Raw genomic sequence first — 21,432 nt, 5'->3', positions numbered from 1 at the left:
TATAAAGTTGCAATTATTAGAAATTAAGTAGCAAATGGGAGATATCAAGTCACATTGCAAAATATAAAGCCACAATTGAACAATAAAAGTTGCAAATTATGAGAAATGTCACAATTCTTTACTTTTGTGCTACAATAATATAAACTAATCAGAAAAATCAAGACCATTACAAAACTAGTATCTCAAATACTCAAGAACTCTTCTTGAAAGCCAGAAGATGCTTTGGAAAGTGTTGAAATCACTGCAGAGCTGTAAAGAAGACAGGACGTGTGTATCAGCATCCTTTTGTTGCCTTGTTTCCTGTGTTAAAGGAAATGCTGAGGAAAGTTTCTAGTAATGGACCAGAGTGCCTTTGAACCTGTGTGTGTGTGTGTGTGTGTTTGCCAGTGTTTCTGTATGTGTTTGTATATTTACTCCTTACTGAAAGTCCTGGTTGGCCATTTTTCCATGTTTTTCTCTGGGCCCGGTCTGAAATCTCACCTTTGTTAGTCCCACATACAGTATGTATAAAACATGAGCTACTTCCTGTAAGAGTTGGGCCGCTTCTGAGACAAGACTTCAAAGTCCAGCTCACACATCTGAGAGCTGTTTTATCCAAGTAGAAAAGGAATGCATAATAACCAGAAGACTTTAATGATTCATATATAAATTAAATATTACACTCATTTTAACTGTATGATAGGAGTGCCAAACTGTCCTCCCTGAGCTCAGTGCTGCAATCTAGTTTATCAACAAAAAGAAATATAGTATGTGAAAGATGTCCAAAATTTATTCATGAAATTCACCTGGATTCGCTTTCATTGTAGGAAACAGTGACCTCAAAATGTAAGCACTTCAGCCACTGTTAAAATTAAAGTTTGTTATTTTGTTATTAAATAATTAATCGAATAATCTTGAAAAAAAAAAAAAAGTATTGCACTTTACACAAAAATATTAAGCAGAGACTGTTTTTAATAATAAAAGGAAGAAATGTTTCTTAAGCAACAAATCAGCATTAGAATGATTTTAGGATCATGTGACTCTGGAAGACTGGAGTAATGATGCTGAAAATTCAGCTTTGGATCACAGGAATGAATTATATTAATAAATTACAAAAAAAAAAACACTTATTTTAAATTGTATTAATATTTCACAATATTACTGTTTTTCACTGTATTTTCAATCAAAAGCAGCTTTGGTGAATAGAAGTGACTTCTTTCAAAAATATTTTAAAACAATTAGATCTAAAACCTTTAAATATATATTTTTTCAGTTTTATGGTAATTCAAATTATTTTATTGCATTTTATTATTCGGAGTGTCTATTTACACTAAGTGCACATAGCCCGTCTTGTTGGCAAAGGCTATTTACACTAACTCCGCCCACAAACGTGTGATTGAGTTTTTGTCAACACTACAAAAAGAAGCTAAATAAATATCAGTTTCATTGGCGTAGATGGTAAGACATATGCTTTTTGATGCGATCGACCCGAGTTCGAATCCACCTTTTGCTGAACTTTTTTTCTCTCTTTTCAAATCTCATATTGCATCATAAAGGCATTTATTTTAAGTAAAAATGAAGGAAATAATCAAAAAGTTTAAAATAAGAGTATTGGGTAGGTGTAGGGAGGGCTTTATTATCCCAATAAGGTGGCATCCAGTTAATAATTTGAATTAAAACTATAATTTACACTCAATACGTTATTATTGCGTACTGTTTCATAATGTACTACAATACTGAGGTGCATATAATTGCCATTATTTGCAATAAGTAGTATAAATAGCAGAAAATCTTGCTATTTTAACATAGTGTAAATAGAATCTATAGCTATTTGCACTTAGTGTAAATGGAATATCTTTAAAAAATACTGCTATTTTCACTTAGTGCAAATAGAATCCATTGCTATTTGCACTGAGTGTAAATAGCATCTTTCGCTATCATAGGCTGCTAATAGGTTTGTGCATTTAAGAGTGGGATGAATAGAAATTTGGTTCCCCCAGAAAAGATGTGATTATGTCTAATGAGATTTTCGATTTAAATCAATTAGCCTCTACTCCTTCAGGGGACGACAAGGCAACCCGTTCACAGGCACACCTGAGAGATATTCACTCTACCCCGTCCCATTCAGTCCCACCGTCCCTGTGCACGGGCAGATTTAATTGCAGACCCAATACAAACAGTGACTCTACAACACATTCAAATACAAGCTATCCGCTTCAAATGCACTGAAAAGTAGCTGTAGTGAATCTGATCAGTTAACTGCTTTCATTAGAAAATTTATCCTCAATAGTTGGGGGCCGAACCACTTTTCGTACGCATCTAACCGTATCCCATGATCTTCTAACTCGGCCCCCCGCTTTGCACTGATCCCCTTAAAAACACAAAATGACCAAACCGAATCACATGACTTCCCTCCACACGCCAGACTCACAAAAAGGACCCAGCGCGCTCAGAGCAAGGGCTTATGGGTAAGCTGTGGTTTTGAAAGGCCTTCTTTATCTGGGTTTGGGCTAATCACTGGGTTGAATCACCTAAATGGATTTGCCTGCACTGTTACTTTTTGGCTGTGGAGAGTTGTGTTATAACGACAGATCGTAAGTTAATTTCAGGGTTTATCACAGTGAGAGAGGAATGCTTGAGGACATTTCTGATGCACACAAACATAGCAAGCAGATAGAAAGCAATATAAGCATTAATGAACGTACACTATATAAATGTGCATTACTGTTAAAAAGTTTGAGGTCAGTAAGAAAGAAAGTAATACTTTTATTCATCAAGGATGCATTACATTGATCAAACGCGACAGTAAATTCTGTTCTTCTAAACTTTATATTAAAGTATCCTAAAAAAAAATGATCACAGTTTCCACAAAAATATGAAGCATACTGTTTTTAACACTCTAACATGATAAGAATATGAGAATCGTGTGACGCTGAAGACTGGAGTAATGATGCTGAAAATTCAGCTTTGTATCACAGGAATAAATTACATTTTAACATTCAAATAGAAATCACGTTTGATCAAATAAATGCAGCCTTGGTGAGCATAAGATACTTCAAATCTTTGAACATTTATGTATTTTCCAATTTCCATCCGCCACTGTAAACCGAACACTGAGGGATGTGTTACAAGTCAAAGTTTAATACTTAAGCTTAGGTTTCTGTTCAAATCACTAACATTAAGTATGAGGAATATAGTAAAAGCAAACACCACTATTTATATTAATATATACTGATTTACCATGGCTGGAAACTATATTACAGACTCCTCAATGTCAGACCAGACTGCTTATTTTGAGTACTTATGCTCTCATGTCATTGTCTGGTCTGTCTGTTGTAAAATAACTGAAAACAATCAATCCATTTTACTTCAAATGTCATGAAAGATTGAAAGGGTAGATTAAATTTGGCCTTTAAACACAGACTCTTGTCTTATCTAAATGGAAGAATGTACATAAAGTGTCTAAACTCTTATTTATGAGTGTAAGATGAAAGCTGTATCAAAAGTTTAACAAGTTGTCGCTCCAGATATCCGCACAATTGCTGGCATTATCCTGAAATTTGAGTTTATAATGCGAGTGATCGTATGGCCTGTGGTCCAGAGTAAAATATATTTAACTGTACAATCTTTTTTTTTTTCAAGTGCACACAAAGTGCATTTGTGGGCTAAATTTGCAAAGCCCTGTTCAAAAGCTTTAGCTTGAGATATATTCATTATGGCCGAAATCTAATTGTGTAAAATGAAATAATGCAATAGCTGTTTAATGAAGACTAAGCAGAAAATTAGATCAACTTTGACCTTACCCGAACTAATAATACGCGGTTTGAAGAGTGACAAAGAAACGTTTGTGTCCACGTTCTCTTTAAGTCAGTGTCATTTATGTGTGTGTGTGTGTGACTATGGAGAATCTACACAGCGTCCATGTGCATGTGTGGACATACACAGAGGCACAAGTGTGTATCTGATTGTGCCGTAACATGCATGACATGTTAAAGCAGCCATGGCTGTCTCAAATAATGTAAAAGCCTTCAGTCATCACAATGAGGCGCATAAATCTACTGATAATCCACACATATACAGTAAGTTTGTTTATATACAGTTCTGTTCATACTACACTCAACATTCTAGCTCCATCTCTACTCAGACGTCACTGAATTGTCCTCAAATTCGGTTAAATTAAATTAAATGCACATTATTGCATTGCGTAGCTACTCGAAACAAAGGTTTATTCACAAAACCTATAAATATCAGCTCATTGACAGTGTTATCAAAGAGAGGGTGAACTTTTCATATTTCAGACCTATTCTTTGTATGACTTAATCAAATGAATTGTAATATCCAGACATTTCTTTAAAGATTAATATACCGATTTTGCGATTTAAATTGGATCATTGTAATTTCCTTCCACAGACCGAACTCTCCACACTCTCTCCCGGGACAAATTGATTAATCAGCACAGCCTGAGTTGAATTTGATGGTGGAGTAGAAGAACAGACGCTAGTACAAAGTGACCAGTGTGATGGCCTCTCATGTTCAGGATTGAATGAAAGGCCTTGTCCGTCTGAATGGAACAGAGGCTGATCTTCTGGACTGTCATGCAGGAAATCACCTCTGATTTGTGGTGTGTCAGATAAGATATTTTTGGGGTATGTTGGGAAATTGGATACCGCAAGAGAGAGGTTTATTACACAACAGGTGCATCAACTACAGCTGGCCCGAAGAGTATTTTTAGCCACATGTCTGAATGTCATTGCATTAGGTAACAAAAAGTTTAACCAAGTAACATCTGTAAAGGAATACTATAAGAGCTTTTCTCAGAATTAACTTTAGTTTTCAAGGCAATTTTTCTTTTTTTTTATCAATCAAAAATGCTCGTTTTGATATTTTGTTTTCTAATGCAGCGAATTTGCATAGGCCTACACATTTATATAGAGGCCATTTTTGCTTCAACAAAAATTCTTTTATAGTAAAAAATTATTTATAGTTATTATGATTTTATATTTCACAACTGTGAATGTACAGTATGTCACAGTATGATTAATATCTCGATATAATAACTCTCAATTAACTGTTTCTCATTATTATGACTATCTCACATAATTGTGGCTTTATATATTTTTTGTAACTAACTAAAACAATGCAAAAAAAAAAAAGGAATTTATTTCTCATAATAGTGACTTTTTCTCCTTATTGCAATTTTATATTTCACAGTTATAACTTTGCATCTCATGATACGGCTTTTCTATCTTAAAATGTGACTTTACAGCTCTCAACTTTCACTGTTTCTTATTATTATGACTTTATATCTTACAATTGCTACTTTTCTCTCCCATAATTGTGGCATTACACAGTTGTCACTTACAATTACCATTTCTCATCATTTTAACTTAATTTCTTGTGATTTCAATTTTATATTTCACGGTTTAATATGAGTATTTTATATTAATTTACTAGTCTATTATATTAAATATTATTAAATTAAATATTCAAGATGGAATACTGATATCGTACTCTGCTCAGAAATCTCACTGAAATTCTTAAGATGTGTGAAGTGATTTCGTTGTGCTTGTTTGTGTGTGTGTAAGATTGATTATACTTGGTAGTTAGAGGCGTGCGATATGATTTTTGATCGTGAACGATTAAAATGTCATGGTCTGCTTTTGAAGAAATATCGTGGTACAGCGCACATTCTATCAGATGCAGTTCTGGCGCCTAAGTTGTCTTTCGTGTCTGGTTGATTTCGCGTCTAATATTGTCAAAAACACACATATAAACACAGTTATGTCTAAAATGAAAGTAAACAGTTGAGAGAGAAACCGATGTGTGCAGCGCTTGTCATTAAAGAGATTAAATTAAATTTCTGTCATTATTTACACACTCACATGTTGTCCCAAACCTGTAATAATGTCTTTCTTGTGCTGAACACAAAATAATATTTTGAAGAATGTGGGTAACCAAACAGTAGCTGGTCCCCATTGATTTTGATAGTAGGTTACCTTGCTTGGTTACCCACATTCTTCAAAATAACTTCAACAGAAGCTATTCAGAATGTTCAACATAATATTCAACAGAAGAACGAAACTAATTCAGGTTTAAAACAACTTGAGTGAGTAAATGATGGTATAAAAATAAAACACTATGACGAGCAGAATTTTCATTTTTGGGTGAATGTTAATAAAACAACAAAAGAAAACAAAAAAAATCACTCAATGCTCAAGACTGATGAACTTGCTTTAAAAAAAAAAATTAATTGATGTATATAGTGTATTTAGTGTTTTATTTTAATATTTGTTCATTAAGTTTCTTGAATGTTACTGCTAAATACTCTACCTGAAAAATAAAGCACTGTTTGTTTTATTTGTAAATTATGTGTATTTGTAATGTATACCTTTGTTCTTATTTTCTAACAAAGATAAAATAATGACAAAGATTTTTATCTTCACCCACTTTGTCCTAAATGTCTGCCATTCTTTTTTATTTTATATTTTGTTACCTTTTAAAGTGTTTTTTTTACAATAAGGAAATTAGTTTGGCTGTACTGCTTAGGCAAACTGCAAAATGTAAAACCAACATGAAAAAGAATCGTGATAAAATTGTGAATCGTGATATTCCGGAATAAAATGGTGATATGATATTTTTGCCATATCGCCCACCCCTAACTTGTGCTACAACTGTTTAGCCTGTGCTACAAAACTTTCAACTTCTGTAGCGCCAGTGCTATGTGCAAAAAAAATCAGTTTCTGTTCTCAAACTTTATAACTTTATTTCTCACATTTGTGACTTATCACACAGCATAACTTTGTTATAAATTTTCTTATAAATCTGTTACTTTTTTATTTTATACTTTGAGGCAGAAATGGGCTTTAATCTTTTTTAAAAGCTTTGAACCAATGAGATTGATATATGTTAAGTGTATTGATATCAATTATGACTTATGAATGCTGAGTCATTTGTGCTGAAGAACAATTCCTTTTCTGATTTCTTTCCCTCTTGAAGTTTTCAACTGGCATTTTCACATGCCCAGAAGTCTTTTGAATTCCTATAAACCGGTGTAATGGCATTAACGGCTGTCAAATGGTGAGAATGCATCTTTTAAACCATGCCACCGCAATGACGAACAATAACACTCTCCAATTGGAGGGAATCCCACATTCTTGAGGGGCTTTCGCTTTTTGTTTCTCATCTCGTTTTTCTCTCAGCTGAGTACTCGGGTGACGTTAATATGAGACGATGCTTCTCCTTTCATCACTGCAGGGTGCTCCTCAAACCAAAAGCCTGACTTTAAGACCTATTAGGTTATTAAGTGGCTGATACGGCACACCCAGGTATGGGAAAACCACCAAAGTCAATCCTGTACCGTGGTAGAGAGGTGGAGGGTGTTCGTCTGAGTATGTTAGGTTTGTAATGAACCGTTATGAGGTATTTTACCTCATCACGTGTTGGCAACTTTAACATTTGGACTCTGGCAATTGAGTTTAGCCCGTATGTGCGTGAGCAGAGCTAATTGCACGTGATAAGCAAGGACAACACGGGTCAGGACATTCTCTGTCACTACAAAGACCATGAAAGCAGTACTGTAAACACACACATGCTTTTATTTACACAGTAACACACACTTTGACAAGCTATGCACAACATCAAGTCAACATCACGCTCCCATCTGTATTCCTATCTGATTTTAGCGAAGGCTTTATAGAAGAATGTTTGGAAGTGCTACTCGTCATGTTAGTATTTGAGTATTTCTTTATTTTTCCAGTATATAACATCGAGTTACCTAAGTACCCCCTTTTTTTTCAAAATGTTACGTAAAAATGCATATCAAATTAAAGGACTGTAATCTTATGGCTGCTATCACATTAGTCAAGGACATTTTTGAAGCCAAAAAAAATGAAGCGTAAAATGGCCCGTCACTGTACCACACGCAACACCAATGATACAATTATGTGAATTAAATTATCTAGATTGAATTTACTTTGTCAAATGTAGCATAACACTGACACATTATATACGTTTTTCATTATACAGCTAGTTTGTGATTTTTCATTACAGGTTAATTTGATGCAACACAGGAAAGGATTTAAAAAAACTTTCTCTGTTCCCTGAAGTTTGCATCTATTGACACTTTCTCCAAAATAATACACTTTATATAAACAATATCTCAATTTACTATGGTTCTAGTATAGAAAGCATTCAATGCTGAATTGACTTACCGGACCGTACCAGTTATATTCCAGCATTTTGATTTTACGAATGAGTATCGCTCACAAAAGCCAAACTGTCGCTCTCTATGGCACAACAATATCACGCATTACTTGTGTAGACTCATCTGCGGGTACCTCTAAGCCATCGACGCACACCCCGAGTCCGTTTAGCACTCCTAAGCTTACGACCTGTTGATAATGAACCTGAACCCATTATTTTGAGTCAATGAATTGAAAGAAATGGGGCAAGGAATGAAAGCCACAGGGCCAATTACTGACGCTCTTTGATGTATTATTCTCCCTCACTCACTCAAATGGCTCTGCACATTTTGTCTTCATCCTCTGTTTTTCATTAATTATTCTGTTGGGGTCAGAGTTCGGCCGGCTAATTGTGCAGACGGTCCAGCTTTGAGAATGGCAGCGATTCTCCAGAAGCTGACACCCTCTCCGGCTGTGCTCAGCCACCTTGCATTATGCCAATTAATCCAATTCTTTGATATTTTTTTCTTGTTCAACCTCTCTTTCTACCTCTTCTTTTGTAATTTATAATCTCTGAGAGTTACTGGGGGTCTTGGACTGACTGGGAGTTTGTTAGGTCAACTACAGTAACTAATAGTTTAGTGTGGTGAGCTTTATTCTACATACTGTATAATAACTCGTAACCTGGGGAATGTTTAGGGAATTTATTTATTTATGTATTCATTTATACTTCATGTATTTACTTTTTTCTTTTACAGAATCCTCAAATTTTACTAAATATTCATAGCAAAAATTGCTGTTCGGGAGGGCAACTTGGGGAAACATTTAATAATAAAGTATTAATTTTCATATGAATTCATATGAATATTTCATATTTTTATAAGACTACTGTTTATATTCACTATTAAATTCACTACTGTATTAATTAATAATATAATATAATATTTTATAATTTACTGTTATATCGCCAATATTATATCGAATACTGAATACTGAAATTATTGAGTATGTAAATAAATACGTTTTTAAAATAAATAAAATACTAAAATACTTTTCACAAAGTTTTACATTGGACAAGGATTTCATTTACCATGAAATAAATAATACATTTTAATATCTTTGAGCTGAGCATGAATAGAAATGTTTATTAATTAATTCCTTCATTATTAATTAAAAATGTGAATTAATTTCAAGACTATTTCAGGCCTGGAAATTTGGATTTTAAATATCCCTGATATTTCTAGATTTGCAAGAAACTCAAACATCTGAGGAGTGATTTTAGGTTTCAGATTTCATCACACCTGGGTCATGAAGGACAACAGAATAATCTGATCGTAAATTTCCAGTCAGGTGCAATTCAAGATGCAGAGAGAATTGATGAACCAGTAAATGTGTGCTTTGTGTGCAGTTTAAATCAGATTTGTGATCTAAACATGCAAATCACTGGCAAATAACACCAAATGGCTTTTCACACTATGCTTGACCCTGGTTTAACGCGTTGACTCTGAGTTACAGCCACTTTTAATTAGGGTCTAAGCCATGTTTCACAACATCACGACAGCCATGTCTGTAATTTTGAAAGGTGTTTATCAAGGGGAGTAAATAGGGGGGGTGAGCCGGGAATGCAGTGCAACATGGAACAAGATAATAACCTCCATATTTCCAGTCTCACTTTTTTTTTTTTTTTTTTTTATGTATGTAGCCTTGAAACTACATGGCTTTTCCACAGTGTGAGCCAACTGATCACACATATTAGAATGCTTTCACCCCTGTTATGGCTATAAAAGTGGCCTTTCTTCACACCAGGATAGTTCACGCTAAGTGATTTGTATGGCATCTTCCATGTCGATCAGAACAGATCCCAGTTTCTCTCATCTTGCATAAGACCTTTTCAAGTTTTATGCAAGCATGGATTTAATTACTATAATAAAAAGCCTGCTGGGGGCCTGTGGAGAAACTCACTCACTGACAACACAGAGGATTCCACAAGGATTTAGAAAACAAAAGAAATATTATTCTAGAGATTAACTTTGCTCAATGGGAAGAATCGAGTAATCTGAATGAGATTAGGTATTGCTAATGACGTTCTCATCCTCAGATCTTGATTGGCATTTATCTGACTTCCTCTAGGAAGCATTGGCCGTCTTTATACCGGCTAATACTAGCCACTTTCCTGCTGGAGAATTTATACAAAATTGGAAGATTTATCACCACTATATGGTTTTATTTAACTGATTCCACAGAATAATTCTACTTTAATCATTCACGTAATATTATTTTATATTATTTTTTATTTTATTTTATGATCTTCATGGTCTATTATTCTCACAAGTGACTTGCACAGCCTAACTGGAGACAAACCCCTGTGTCTCAGTCATTTGGTCCAAAAGACGCCAGCAACTAATCAGTGTGGCCGAGCCATGACTCTGAGACGTCGGCCTGGGGGTTTTGCGAGGGCCCCTGGTGATACACCATATTAAGGGCCACAGTGGCCCTGTTTGATACATGTGTTTCCATCAAACACAGACATAGACTCACTCTGATCAGAAGCCAAAGGTCAGTCTGGACAGACAGATAGTATCTTTTAAGAGTCTAGTTCTCTTGCTTATTACCGTTTAATCAATACGATCAAAGCAATTCTATGTAGTGGAAAATCACGTGCAAGATCCGTCTCATAACAACTGACAACTATGCCACTGTTTTATAATCACATTAATGACTCTAATCACATTTTGCAATGTTAGAATAGTTATTATTATTATTATTATTATTATTATTATTATTAAAATTTAAAATAATAATAATATAAATTATTGATATTATTATTATTATGATATACTGTAGCCCTGTTAATGCACAAAATGATTTTTTTTCTTCAGTAAAGCTAAGTGTTTTTAAACAATCATTTATGTGCGAGATTGCGGAAAAACAATTAGAAACACAAACGGTTTCAAAAGTGGAAGTACACATTCTGAAGTTTTATTCTACTGTCAGGATTTTATTAAAAATGAAAATGTAAAAAGTAAAACCTTTACTGCTTATAATTATCCCTGCGCACCTAAATTGACCCCCTCCCGCTTAACGTCCCGTCTAGCCCTCTGGCCAGATCAGGCCCCACAGGTGCCCCGGGGCACAGCGTTCTGCCCCGCTCAAGACTAAAAGCCCATACTAGCATATATTCCATGCACTGAACCTTTTTCCTTTGAATCCTATTAGTGGCTGAACTTGGTTTAACTGAAAAAGACTGCCGACTTCACTCAATTAGGACTAATAGGATTACAGAGCTGGTATGGGCTGGGCGGTTTAAATAAGACTGGAATTTTGGCAGACACCTGCTACATGTACTGCATTAATCTTATAAAGGAGAGTACGCTTGCTTGTTAATGTGGATTGCACATGTCAGGACTTCAGTTGCCATCTTTGTTGAGGCAAGAATGAAGCTTGTGGTAAATTGACTGATCACTTGTTTCAGGCTTTACGCCAGTGCATCTGGTATTCAGGTATTCATTTTATGGGCATCTAAGCATGTATGTAACATGTAGTTAATAAAATCTTTATTATCATTCAAATGCATAATCATTACATATTTAATATTATCTATTCTATTATTTTATGTGGTTCTAATACAATATTTAATTAGGGCTGTCGAATTAATGCATTAATTGTTTGCAATTACCGTAGTCAACATTTGAAGTGGATAAAAAAGTTTTTGGTTTTAGGCCAACTTTGATGAAAGATTTTGATCCACTTATTTTGTATTTTGGAAAAAAATAAAGCATTTAAATAATTAATGCATTTAACACACCTGCACGTCATCTGACATTGCATGCAGTTGCTGATGAACATGATGCAGGATGACTGACTTGTGTGATGCAAAAGTGATTTTGATTTTACACAAAAGTTCAATAAACATTAATATTGTTCAATTTTAGACACAATATTGTCTGCTTAATTTTGCCAATAGTGAGCCAATGATTCAATGACTCCTTCATAAAGAAAGTCACTTGCTTTGTTTCTGAATGAATCAGCGGTTTGAATGAATCGAAATGACTCAGTGACTTTTTTAAGTTTCATTTTTCAAAATAAAATTTAATATCTAAATAATCAATAAAAAAAAAAAAAAACATTAATTCCCATTTATTATCATTAGCAATGCTTATCTCATCTAACATACTGTAACTTTAAATGATGTTTTGGCGGTAATTTTTGCCAAATTTGATGTGATTAATTTGGGATTAATTAGATTAACTGACACATCATGTAATTAGTATATATATATATTTTTATCTCTCGACAGCCCTAAATTCATTCATTCATAAATAATAGAATAGAATAGCAGATGCTACAGATTCCTTTTGAATTCCTTCTTTTTCATGAAGAAGATGAAGGAATGTGTGGAGCATCTAGACAGAGAGGGTAATCCAGAGAGGTCAGACAGATAAACAGGTTTCTGACTCACATTGAGTTTTTACACACAGTATATAGAATTTAAAAGACCCCTGGTTTAATCCTATTAGCAGGGAATGACCCTGACGGATCAAAGAGACACACGGAAAGAACGAGCAACACCACCAAACCACAGAAGTCAGTCTTTGTTTTCCATTCGGAAATGTTGTACTTGATCAAGAGTACTTCTGATCAGAGTCAGTCATTTCTAAAAAGGGAGAACAGTGACGATATTGGACTGAGTCACTCAGCTGTCCTGGAAAAACCCCATCTCATGTTGCAATTGATTACAGGCTGTTTGTCATAATCAATGCTACTAATTCGGTTTCCTCTCACTGCTGATTCATAATGATTGGATAGAAGTGGATTTTGATGTTCAGCTTCCTCTGCTTTTATTTACATCATTCCTTCGTTCCATCTGTCTGTCTTTCTTTTCAGCTTTTTCTTCTTGTCCTGAACGATTGAGTTCATTGGAGGTCGTTTTTGTGATGTGTTTATAAACGCCACCATGTGCTTCACGGAACCACCCTGCTTTAGCAATGCTTCTTCATTGCAAAATAGATTTCATACCGAGTGAGTGCATAAGTATCAGTTTTATTTGCATATATCATGCAAATATGCAGTTGTATAAATGCATAATGCCAAATTGGATACTTTTTGGTAGTATACTCATAGACTTAAAATGGCACATGCAGACGTTGAATAAGCTGACACAACACCAATAAATGCATTTATATATAAATTAGTAGTAAAAAACATAATTAGCTGATTTCCAGATTTAGTGACCAATATATATATATATATTTTGAACATATTGTGACGCACATCTCATCTCATCACGTTATCAAAAAAATAATAAAATGCAGAATGAGGACAAGTGTTATTTTAGAATCATTAATATACTACTGTAGTTTTTGTTAATATTTTGGTTTCCTTTTTATATTTTCTCTTCATTTTAATTTCAGTTAAAGTTTTAGTTATTTTAGTAATTTTGCAGTGTTTTTTTTTTTTTGTCTTTTATATTAGTTTATTTTATTTTATTTAAATATGTCTATATAGTTTTTATAGTTTATTTTTTTAGTTTGTTTTTTATAAGTTTTGGTTTCATAGAAATGAGTAAAAAATGAAAAATGTTTTAGACATTTTATTTTTACTTCAGTTAATGTCTATTTCAAGTAATTAATTGTGTGTGTGTGTTTAGTTAAAGATAACCATGGCAGGGACTCTCCATTGGATTCTATTGATCACAGAAAATGAAACATGCACTGATAAAATGCATTTAGAAAATAGGGTGAATTGTCATCTCATGCCAACTTTAAACCATTTATGATATTTCATGAAAGTTTCTGACAGCCATTTACAGGGCCATACATGCTGATGGTTTATTCAGCATCATCAGCATAAGATTGTACATGAAACACTTGACTGCATTTCGCACAGAGCACTGTGTTTCCAGTCATCCGCTGTGCCTTTCACAGATATCTGTTACGAAACACCCGTGCTAATCTACGCTACACAACTGTCTGTCCCATTATATATCTGTTGACCTTGCCTCCTCCTACCAGTCCAGTGGCTCGCAGGATGTCAGACAGAGTTTGGGTCTGAGCCAGACGGGGTGGGTGGTCTCCCTCACAGTCTGCTTTGGTCCTATTAGTCAGTCAGGATCCAAACAGCACCCCCCACATGTCCGTCTCCCTACAACACATCTTCCCATAACCCCTCGGCTCTACGACCTACCTCCGACACACTCAGGATAAACCTCATAGACGGGGGGATACACACTTATAGATCTGTGTCTTCTTGAGCGAAAGTGTGTGTGTACGTCTGCCGTAGCCTCAAGGTACAGTGCGCTTCAGAGAGATGAGACTCTTTCCTCCAAACACAGGTAGTGCTGCAGTGTTTGAAATACACAGCCCCACACCAAAACACAGACGCACCCACACACACATACTTTAACACATGAAAGGCCTCTTGTGGACCAGAGCAAACACAAGGCAGCTTTGATGTGCTCCAGCCTCTTCTATTCCCTTTCCGCTCCCTAAAACTGACTGTTGCTTTGCTTTTCCATCTGAAAACCTGATTTCTAGCTTTCTCCTTCAGACAGTTTTTAAAAGTGCAGCTGAAGTGTTTTTCTTTTGTCTGATCAATTTAAGCAGATCATAACTCATTGACAAATGATCACAAATTAGATGTATTATTATTATTATTATTACATTTTTTGTTAAAATTTCATATAGAAAGTTTCCTGTGATTAAATCTGAGTAAAAATTAAAAATAAAAATAATATATATACTGTGTGTATATATATATATATATATATATATATATATTATAATACATTTATAATCAAATTTATATATATATATATATATATATATATATATATATATATATATATATATATATATATATATATATATATATTTATTTTTATTTTTATTTTTTTTTATTTTTTTTTTTTAATTAACCTGCTAACCTGCTTTCTCTATTCTTTTTCTATTCTTTCAATTTTTTATTTTTATTTATTTAAAAAAAAACAATTGCTACATGTACTGAGTTAGACTAACCAAAACTTGTCATGGCACTTAAATATTACTGCTCTTTTGTTGGTTTTCATTGCTTCTATTGTCCTCATATGTAAGTCACTTTGGACTAAATGTAATGTAATGTAAATGTAATGTTAAACTATATATATATTTTTTTATGTATTATATCACTATGTCAACTTTTGGCATTTCTCCATTAAAAAAAACAAAAACAAAAAAAGGACAAACCTCTGAGACAATTGATGCTTTTATAAACATAACTGAAAACTCAGTTAATCTTCTGAGCTATTCAAAAGCAAGCAGGTTTTTCTTAATCCTTTGCAATAAACAAGGGTAGAAGTGACCAAAAATATATCGAAACAAACTCACACCCCAGTTCAGGACCTTTTGCTTTTTACAGTCAAAATAAACACTTGTCGAATGTGACTAGTGTGATTACAGTAACAGAGGTCTTGTGTTCTGTCAGCACATAGTGTGGAATTACGCTCCGAAACAAAACCACCAGCAAATCCACAGCATCGGAATTCCAGACAAATGAGTCCTGCGACACAAAGGGCTGTTTGGGTGGTTTCTGGCTCAAATGTGCGAACATAGGCATGCGTCTATAATCACATTACGGGGTTAAGAATCAATGCGGCAGAAAGGAGAAAGAAGACATTGATTTTATACAATGCATTTCACACGCATGTTAATTATATACAGTGTTTACATGTGCAGGAGGCGCTGTTAATGAAATATGAAATCTTAGCAGTTATTTATTCCTGATATCTAAGAATTGTTTATATAGATTTGATTGAAATTGAAATGTTTTATATGGTTGTCACCCTGTCACTGAAATTACATATTTATATTTTTATTAGTGCTGGGTAACGATTAATCGCGATTAATCGCATCCAAAATAAAAGTTTTTGTGTACATAATATATGTGTGTGTATTGTGTGTATTTATTATGTATATATGAATGCACACCCATGTATGTATATATTTAAGAAAAATATGTTATGATTATATATTAAATATATTTATATATCATATAAATTATATTAATAAATATATACATGTAAATACATGTAAATCTTTTCAAAATATATACTGTATGTGTGTGTCTTTATATACACATAATAAATATGCACAGTACAACACACAGATATATTATATAAACAAAAACTTTTATTTTGGATGCGATTAATCGCGATTAATCGTTGCCCAGCACTAATTTTTATATATTATTAAAGCTAATATTAATCATGGCCTTAATTTATTCAAATAAAATAAAGTCATCATCTAATGAAACAATGTAATAATAACATTCACATATATGCCAAGTGATTAACCCTCTCCGACTCTCTCTCTCTCACGCTCAGATCATGCGAGTTCTTGCTCCCTCAACCCCAAGAAATCATTATAATTTGTGTTATGATGCATGTAACTAAATTAAGATCAGCTGTAATGATCCTGCCAGCACTCCTGTGTGCTAATGACTGCCAAATAAAGATTGACTTAGTCAACACAGAACCCAAATTGATCTAATATATGCTGTGAATGCCACTTAACTCATAGTTCCACTTAATAATATCAGTCGAGACATGTTTTCCGTGAAGACATACTTGTCAAAAGCAAAACACGCTGCATAGCATTCAGTTTCATACACTGTAACATCATGACCTGTTTTTCACAATTTAAAGGAGTATTTGACCCAAAAATGAAATTTTGCTGAAAATTTGCTCTCCCTCAGGTCATCCAAGATGTAGATGAGTTTGTTTCTTCAACGGAACGGATTAGAAGAAATTTAGCATTGCACTTTCTCACCAGTGGATCCTCTGCAGTGAATGGGCGCTGTCAGAATGAGAGTCCAAATAGCTGATAAAAACATGATTCCAGTCCAACAATTAATTTCATGTGAAGTGAAAAGCTGTGTGTTTGTGTTAATCATCACTTCTGCCCAAAATACCAGTCCATAATAACATTTCCTCCAGACCCTTTATCAGCTGTTTGATGGCACCCATTCACTGCAGAGGATCCACTGGTGAGCAAGTGATTTAATGCAAAATTTCTCCAAATCTGTTGCAAAGAAAAAACAAACTATTCTTTTAAATGCCATCTAGCAAAAACAAAATAATGTGTTAAGGATTTTGCATACCTCCCATGGAGTCCAGGGCCAGGTGTAGGGCTGACTGCTGTGGTTGGGGCCAGGGTTTGAATTGGTGTTGTAAAAGTAGGGGCAGGAGGAGAACGAGGGCCCCGGGACCCACTGGTTCTGCTGGTTTGCTACATTAGTCGCAGGGGCCGATTGAACAGTGGAGAATGACTGGAACATTGCGGATTCCTAGTGCTGCAGAGTGAAAACACAACAGGAGGGATGAGTAAGCTGTGAAATGTGAATGTCGCTGTATCTACACTTACTGACTTTTATTTAGTGTATCATTCAGTGCACGTTTCATTCAAATTTAGCAACGTGAAAAAATCAGTGTCATGTGTAAGTCAAAATCCATAAAGCCAGTTGAGCATACTGTCCCTAGGGTTCATCTCAAATCACATTTGAGGGATGTTTTCTTTCAGCCTGTGATCATATTTTGAAATACATCTTTGTTTAAACTCACGTCATCTATGCATGAGATGATTGAAACAGATCTGAAATAATAAGAGGCAGTGTGCCGCATATATAGTCTCTCAGTTCAACTGTCACGCTCAATCAGTGATTTTAGTGTAAAAAAAATCTCGAGCTAATCGGCCGTTTCAGTGTTATGTAGTTGAACAGCAGTAGTTTCTCATCTGAAAGCGACAGACGGTTTGAAAGTGTTTGAATTATGTTGCACTGTCATTTACACATTATATGTTATTGAAGGAAATTTGTAAGGATTTTTTCTTATATTATTTAATTGAATAATTAACATTTTATCATACTGTCTAAAGGTCCTTGCACACCGAGTCTGTAATTTTCGTGTGCGTTTTTTCGTATTCATCATCCTAAAAATTTGTCATGCACAGAAACCTTGTACACTGAGTCCGATGTGTATTAATTAATCCGTTGCGAAAAAATTGGCAAAACTGCTTGGAAGTTTCTAGTAATCCTAAAGACCTTGATCAGCTGGATCAGGTGTGTTTGATTAGGGTTGGAGCAAAACTGTGCAGAGCTGTGGCCCTCCAGGAATTGAGTTTGAGACCAGTGCCTTGAATGTTATTTACAGAATAATATCAATACCAAGTCTAAATTATTGGCTTGGAAAACATGTTGACATTGTACTGTAAGATGCATGATTTTTTTTTTTTTTTTTTTTTTTATTATTAGTTGTTCTGACTGTTTCAGTCTTTGTGTAAATATTTTTGGTCAATGATGATGTAAAGAGGCCTTGCACCGAGCTGGAAAGTGGCTGCAAATAGCCCGTTGTTCTTCAGCGCTGATCCCACACTGGTCCTGAGGAGAGGACATTGTTCCTGAGACCGTGGGATGACCGGCTCTGATGGACACAGATGCCACTCTGAGCTCTCAGACGTAATGGGCTTATGAGAACATGTCTTTTCTGCAGGACAATGTGTGATTTGGGCCGTTTCTCCTGAATGATGAGGGACTAATGAACTTGACAGACACAGGGATGACTGGAGGGAGAATCACCGAGAGCTGGAAGTCTGGGAAAACTAGGTCACCAAACTGAAGTTCACTCAACATTTATCTGTCTATCTATCCACCTTACTATATGTAAATTGATGACTGTCTCATATTTATCTATCTGTATCTGTGTATGTCTGTCTGCCTATCTATCCATCTGTCTGTCTGTCTATATATCTATAAAACTGTCTGTCTATCTATCTGTCTGTCTATATATCTATAAAACTCAGTCGGTCTATCTATCTCACTGTCTTTGTCTCTCTATCTATTTGACTATCTGTCTCTCTCACCCTGATGTAGCTACACTTCAAATGATACATTTTAAAAGCTGTTCGCTATCCATGTTTGACCACGGTGCATATGCAAGGAATGATTCTTCCTTATTGTTTGACTCTCCTACATGCTTTAATTTCAGATATTCGATATGTTACAATATATGTAGGTATGATGTAGAGTTATGCAGCTTGAGGATCTCATTGTATCAGCGAGAGATCAGTGAGACAGTGACGCCTCACACAATCAGAGAGGCCACGCTGAGGAGCCAGACAGCACTGTGAAAGGAAAGAGCTCCATAATGGAGGAGCAGGAGGTTGAGCACAACATAATTGGCAAGTCTTCCTCCTTTTTTGCCCACACCTCTCTACTTCCATGCACGGTACAAGTGATGTTAAATTGCCTTCTCTCTCTCTGTATTCCCTCATTATTTCTCTCTTCCTGTCAGCATTGCCGAACAGAAGAATATGCGATCCTAGACACCAGTCAGATTCGGAGGTGGACCGAAATGCTGCCAAAGAATGTTCCTGTCCATCTGTCAGCATTCCAGGGACAGAGCTGCTTTTAGCTTCCTTTATTTGAGACAATCGTCCCTGTCAGTGCTTCACTTGGGTTTGTGTCCACATTGGGTCACTATTTGTGTGTGAGCCTCTCCATTATGAGGCGAGTAAGTATTCCTCTCAAACAACAGGGGCATTTTATAGAGCTAATACTATAACGAGGGAAGGTAATGACACTAAACCAGGGTTTTTGTCACAGGCCTCTATGTCTGCAGCAGAGGCAATGTTTGACACATTCAGAGGTTAGAAATCCCAAGCCATTTTCCATTTACTACAATTTACCAAACAGTAAAACCCTATATTTGGCGTTCATCGGGATTCAAGGGGTATGCTGGCAAATGGGTTGTCGTGCTAAACTGCAACCTGCTGCATTTAGCATTCTAATCATATCTTTCACATGTTGATTTAAATATTTTGTAAAGAATTTCTTACTGGTGTTTGCTAAAGCAATTGTTTTTGTGCATTTTGTGCATACAAATCATACAGGCGATCAGGTGTTTTGACCTTTTGGATAATAAAATTCATTAAAGAAAGTATTCAAGCCATATCTAGAAACCAGAATAGCATGGGTGTAACTTGAGCCAGTAAGCAACAAGGTGACACATTTTGCACTAAAAATCAGTTTTTGATAAGAAATATGGCTTTTTCTCTGTCAGTGTTGTTGATTTGCAAAGGGGTCATTTTTGGATGTCACCAGGGTCAAGATGAGGTCAACGAGACACTGGTGAGCTTTAACTAGTGATTTACAGTGTATAGTAAAACCCTTCAGGCTTATGGGTCATTGGTTAGCTGGTTGTGTAGGTGGAGACAAGGAAGTATAGGATATACTTAGAAATTGTAGCCTCAGGTGAAATGCATATCAGTGCAAAATGCCCTCACAGGATAAAATCCTGCCATGCTCTTGTTAAAAGTCTAGAGAAAGAGCTTTAGAGTATGTATATGTGAATGTATGTGATATAAAATGTGTGTGTGAGAAAAAGAGAGATCTTAGAGGATGTGTCTCAGTCTGATGAGCTCTCCTTTCCCCCCAGGCTTCATTAAAAGCTTTCCCTCAGAAACGGCCCTGTGTGGCACTTTGCCCCTCCAGCAGCTCTGGGCTGAAAGACAAAACACTTGTTTCCTCTCTCTCTCTCTCTCTCTCTACCTCTCTACCTCTTTCTTTCTCATGTCGTCTCTCAGGTCCTTAAAAGGCTTTGTTACAGGCTTTTCAAGTAGAAGCACCTATTTATTTGCTCTTTTCACGGTTAATTCTTGGTTTTCTGCTCTCCTCAGATGCTGAGCAGGGCTATGGTGCTTCTGCCTGTGCTCAGGTCCTGAGTCACTGGGTCTGGATAATTGACAGACTCAATGCATCTCAAACACACTCAAATAAAAGCTGTTGTAGCTGGGTCAGTCCTACAATGCAGTACATTTTCAACTACTCATCATATCTCTTAATGTATCGGATAAAATATTAAACTCAGTTTTATATGATGGGACAAGTTTTCATTTATCCGAGGTGAACTTATGGTAAATAGATGAACTACTTTGATGGGATTTCTATATTTGTTTGTTTATTTGTTATATAGATGTCCCCAAAAAGTTTTGCCAACTTCTGTTTCTTTTTTTTTTTGGCATTTTGCCTTTTATTGTGACAGGACAAAGAAGTAAAGTGGGAGAGAGAGCGGGGATAGGGAAAAGTCCACGAGCCGGGAATTAAACTTAGGAAGCCCAAAGCACAAAAACAAAAATTTTTTTAAAATGTATTTTTAGGGCCCGAGCACCGAGGTGCGAGGACCCTCTTGGAATTGCGCACGTTTATTAATTATTATTATTCCTAGTTATTTTTTAATTTTATTATT

General features: G+C 35.2%; 1 protein-coding gene across 1 annotated transcript in view; it reads right to left on the bottom strand.

The window, feature by feature from the left end:
- The window catches only part of tfec (transcription factor EC), a 48,947-nt gene that overhangs the window by 18,226 nt on the left and 9,289 nt on the right, over positions 1-21,432 (bottom strand). The window contains exon 3 of the mRNA XM_058774307.1: positions 17,292-17,483. Coding sequence (XP_058630290.1) covers positions 17,292-17,468 — 177 coding nt within the window. The 5' untranslated portion in view covers positions 17,469-17,483. The remainder of the gene's footprint in view (positions 1-17,291; positions 17,484-21,432) is intronic.

This window comes from Onychostoma macrolepis, chromosome 04 (genome assembly GCF_012432095.1).
Source record: "Onychostoma macrolepis isolate SWU-2019 chromosome 04, ASM1243209v1, whole genome shotgun sequence".
NCBI lineage: Eukaryota > Metazoa > Chordata > Actinopteri > Cypriniformes > Cyprinidae > Onychostoma > Onychostoma macrolepis.
This window is presented reverse-complemented; position numbering and strand designations above follow the sequence as displayed.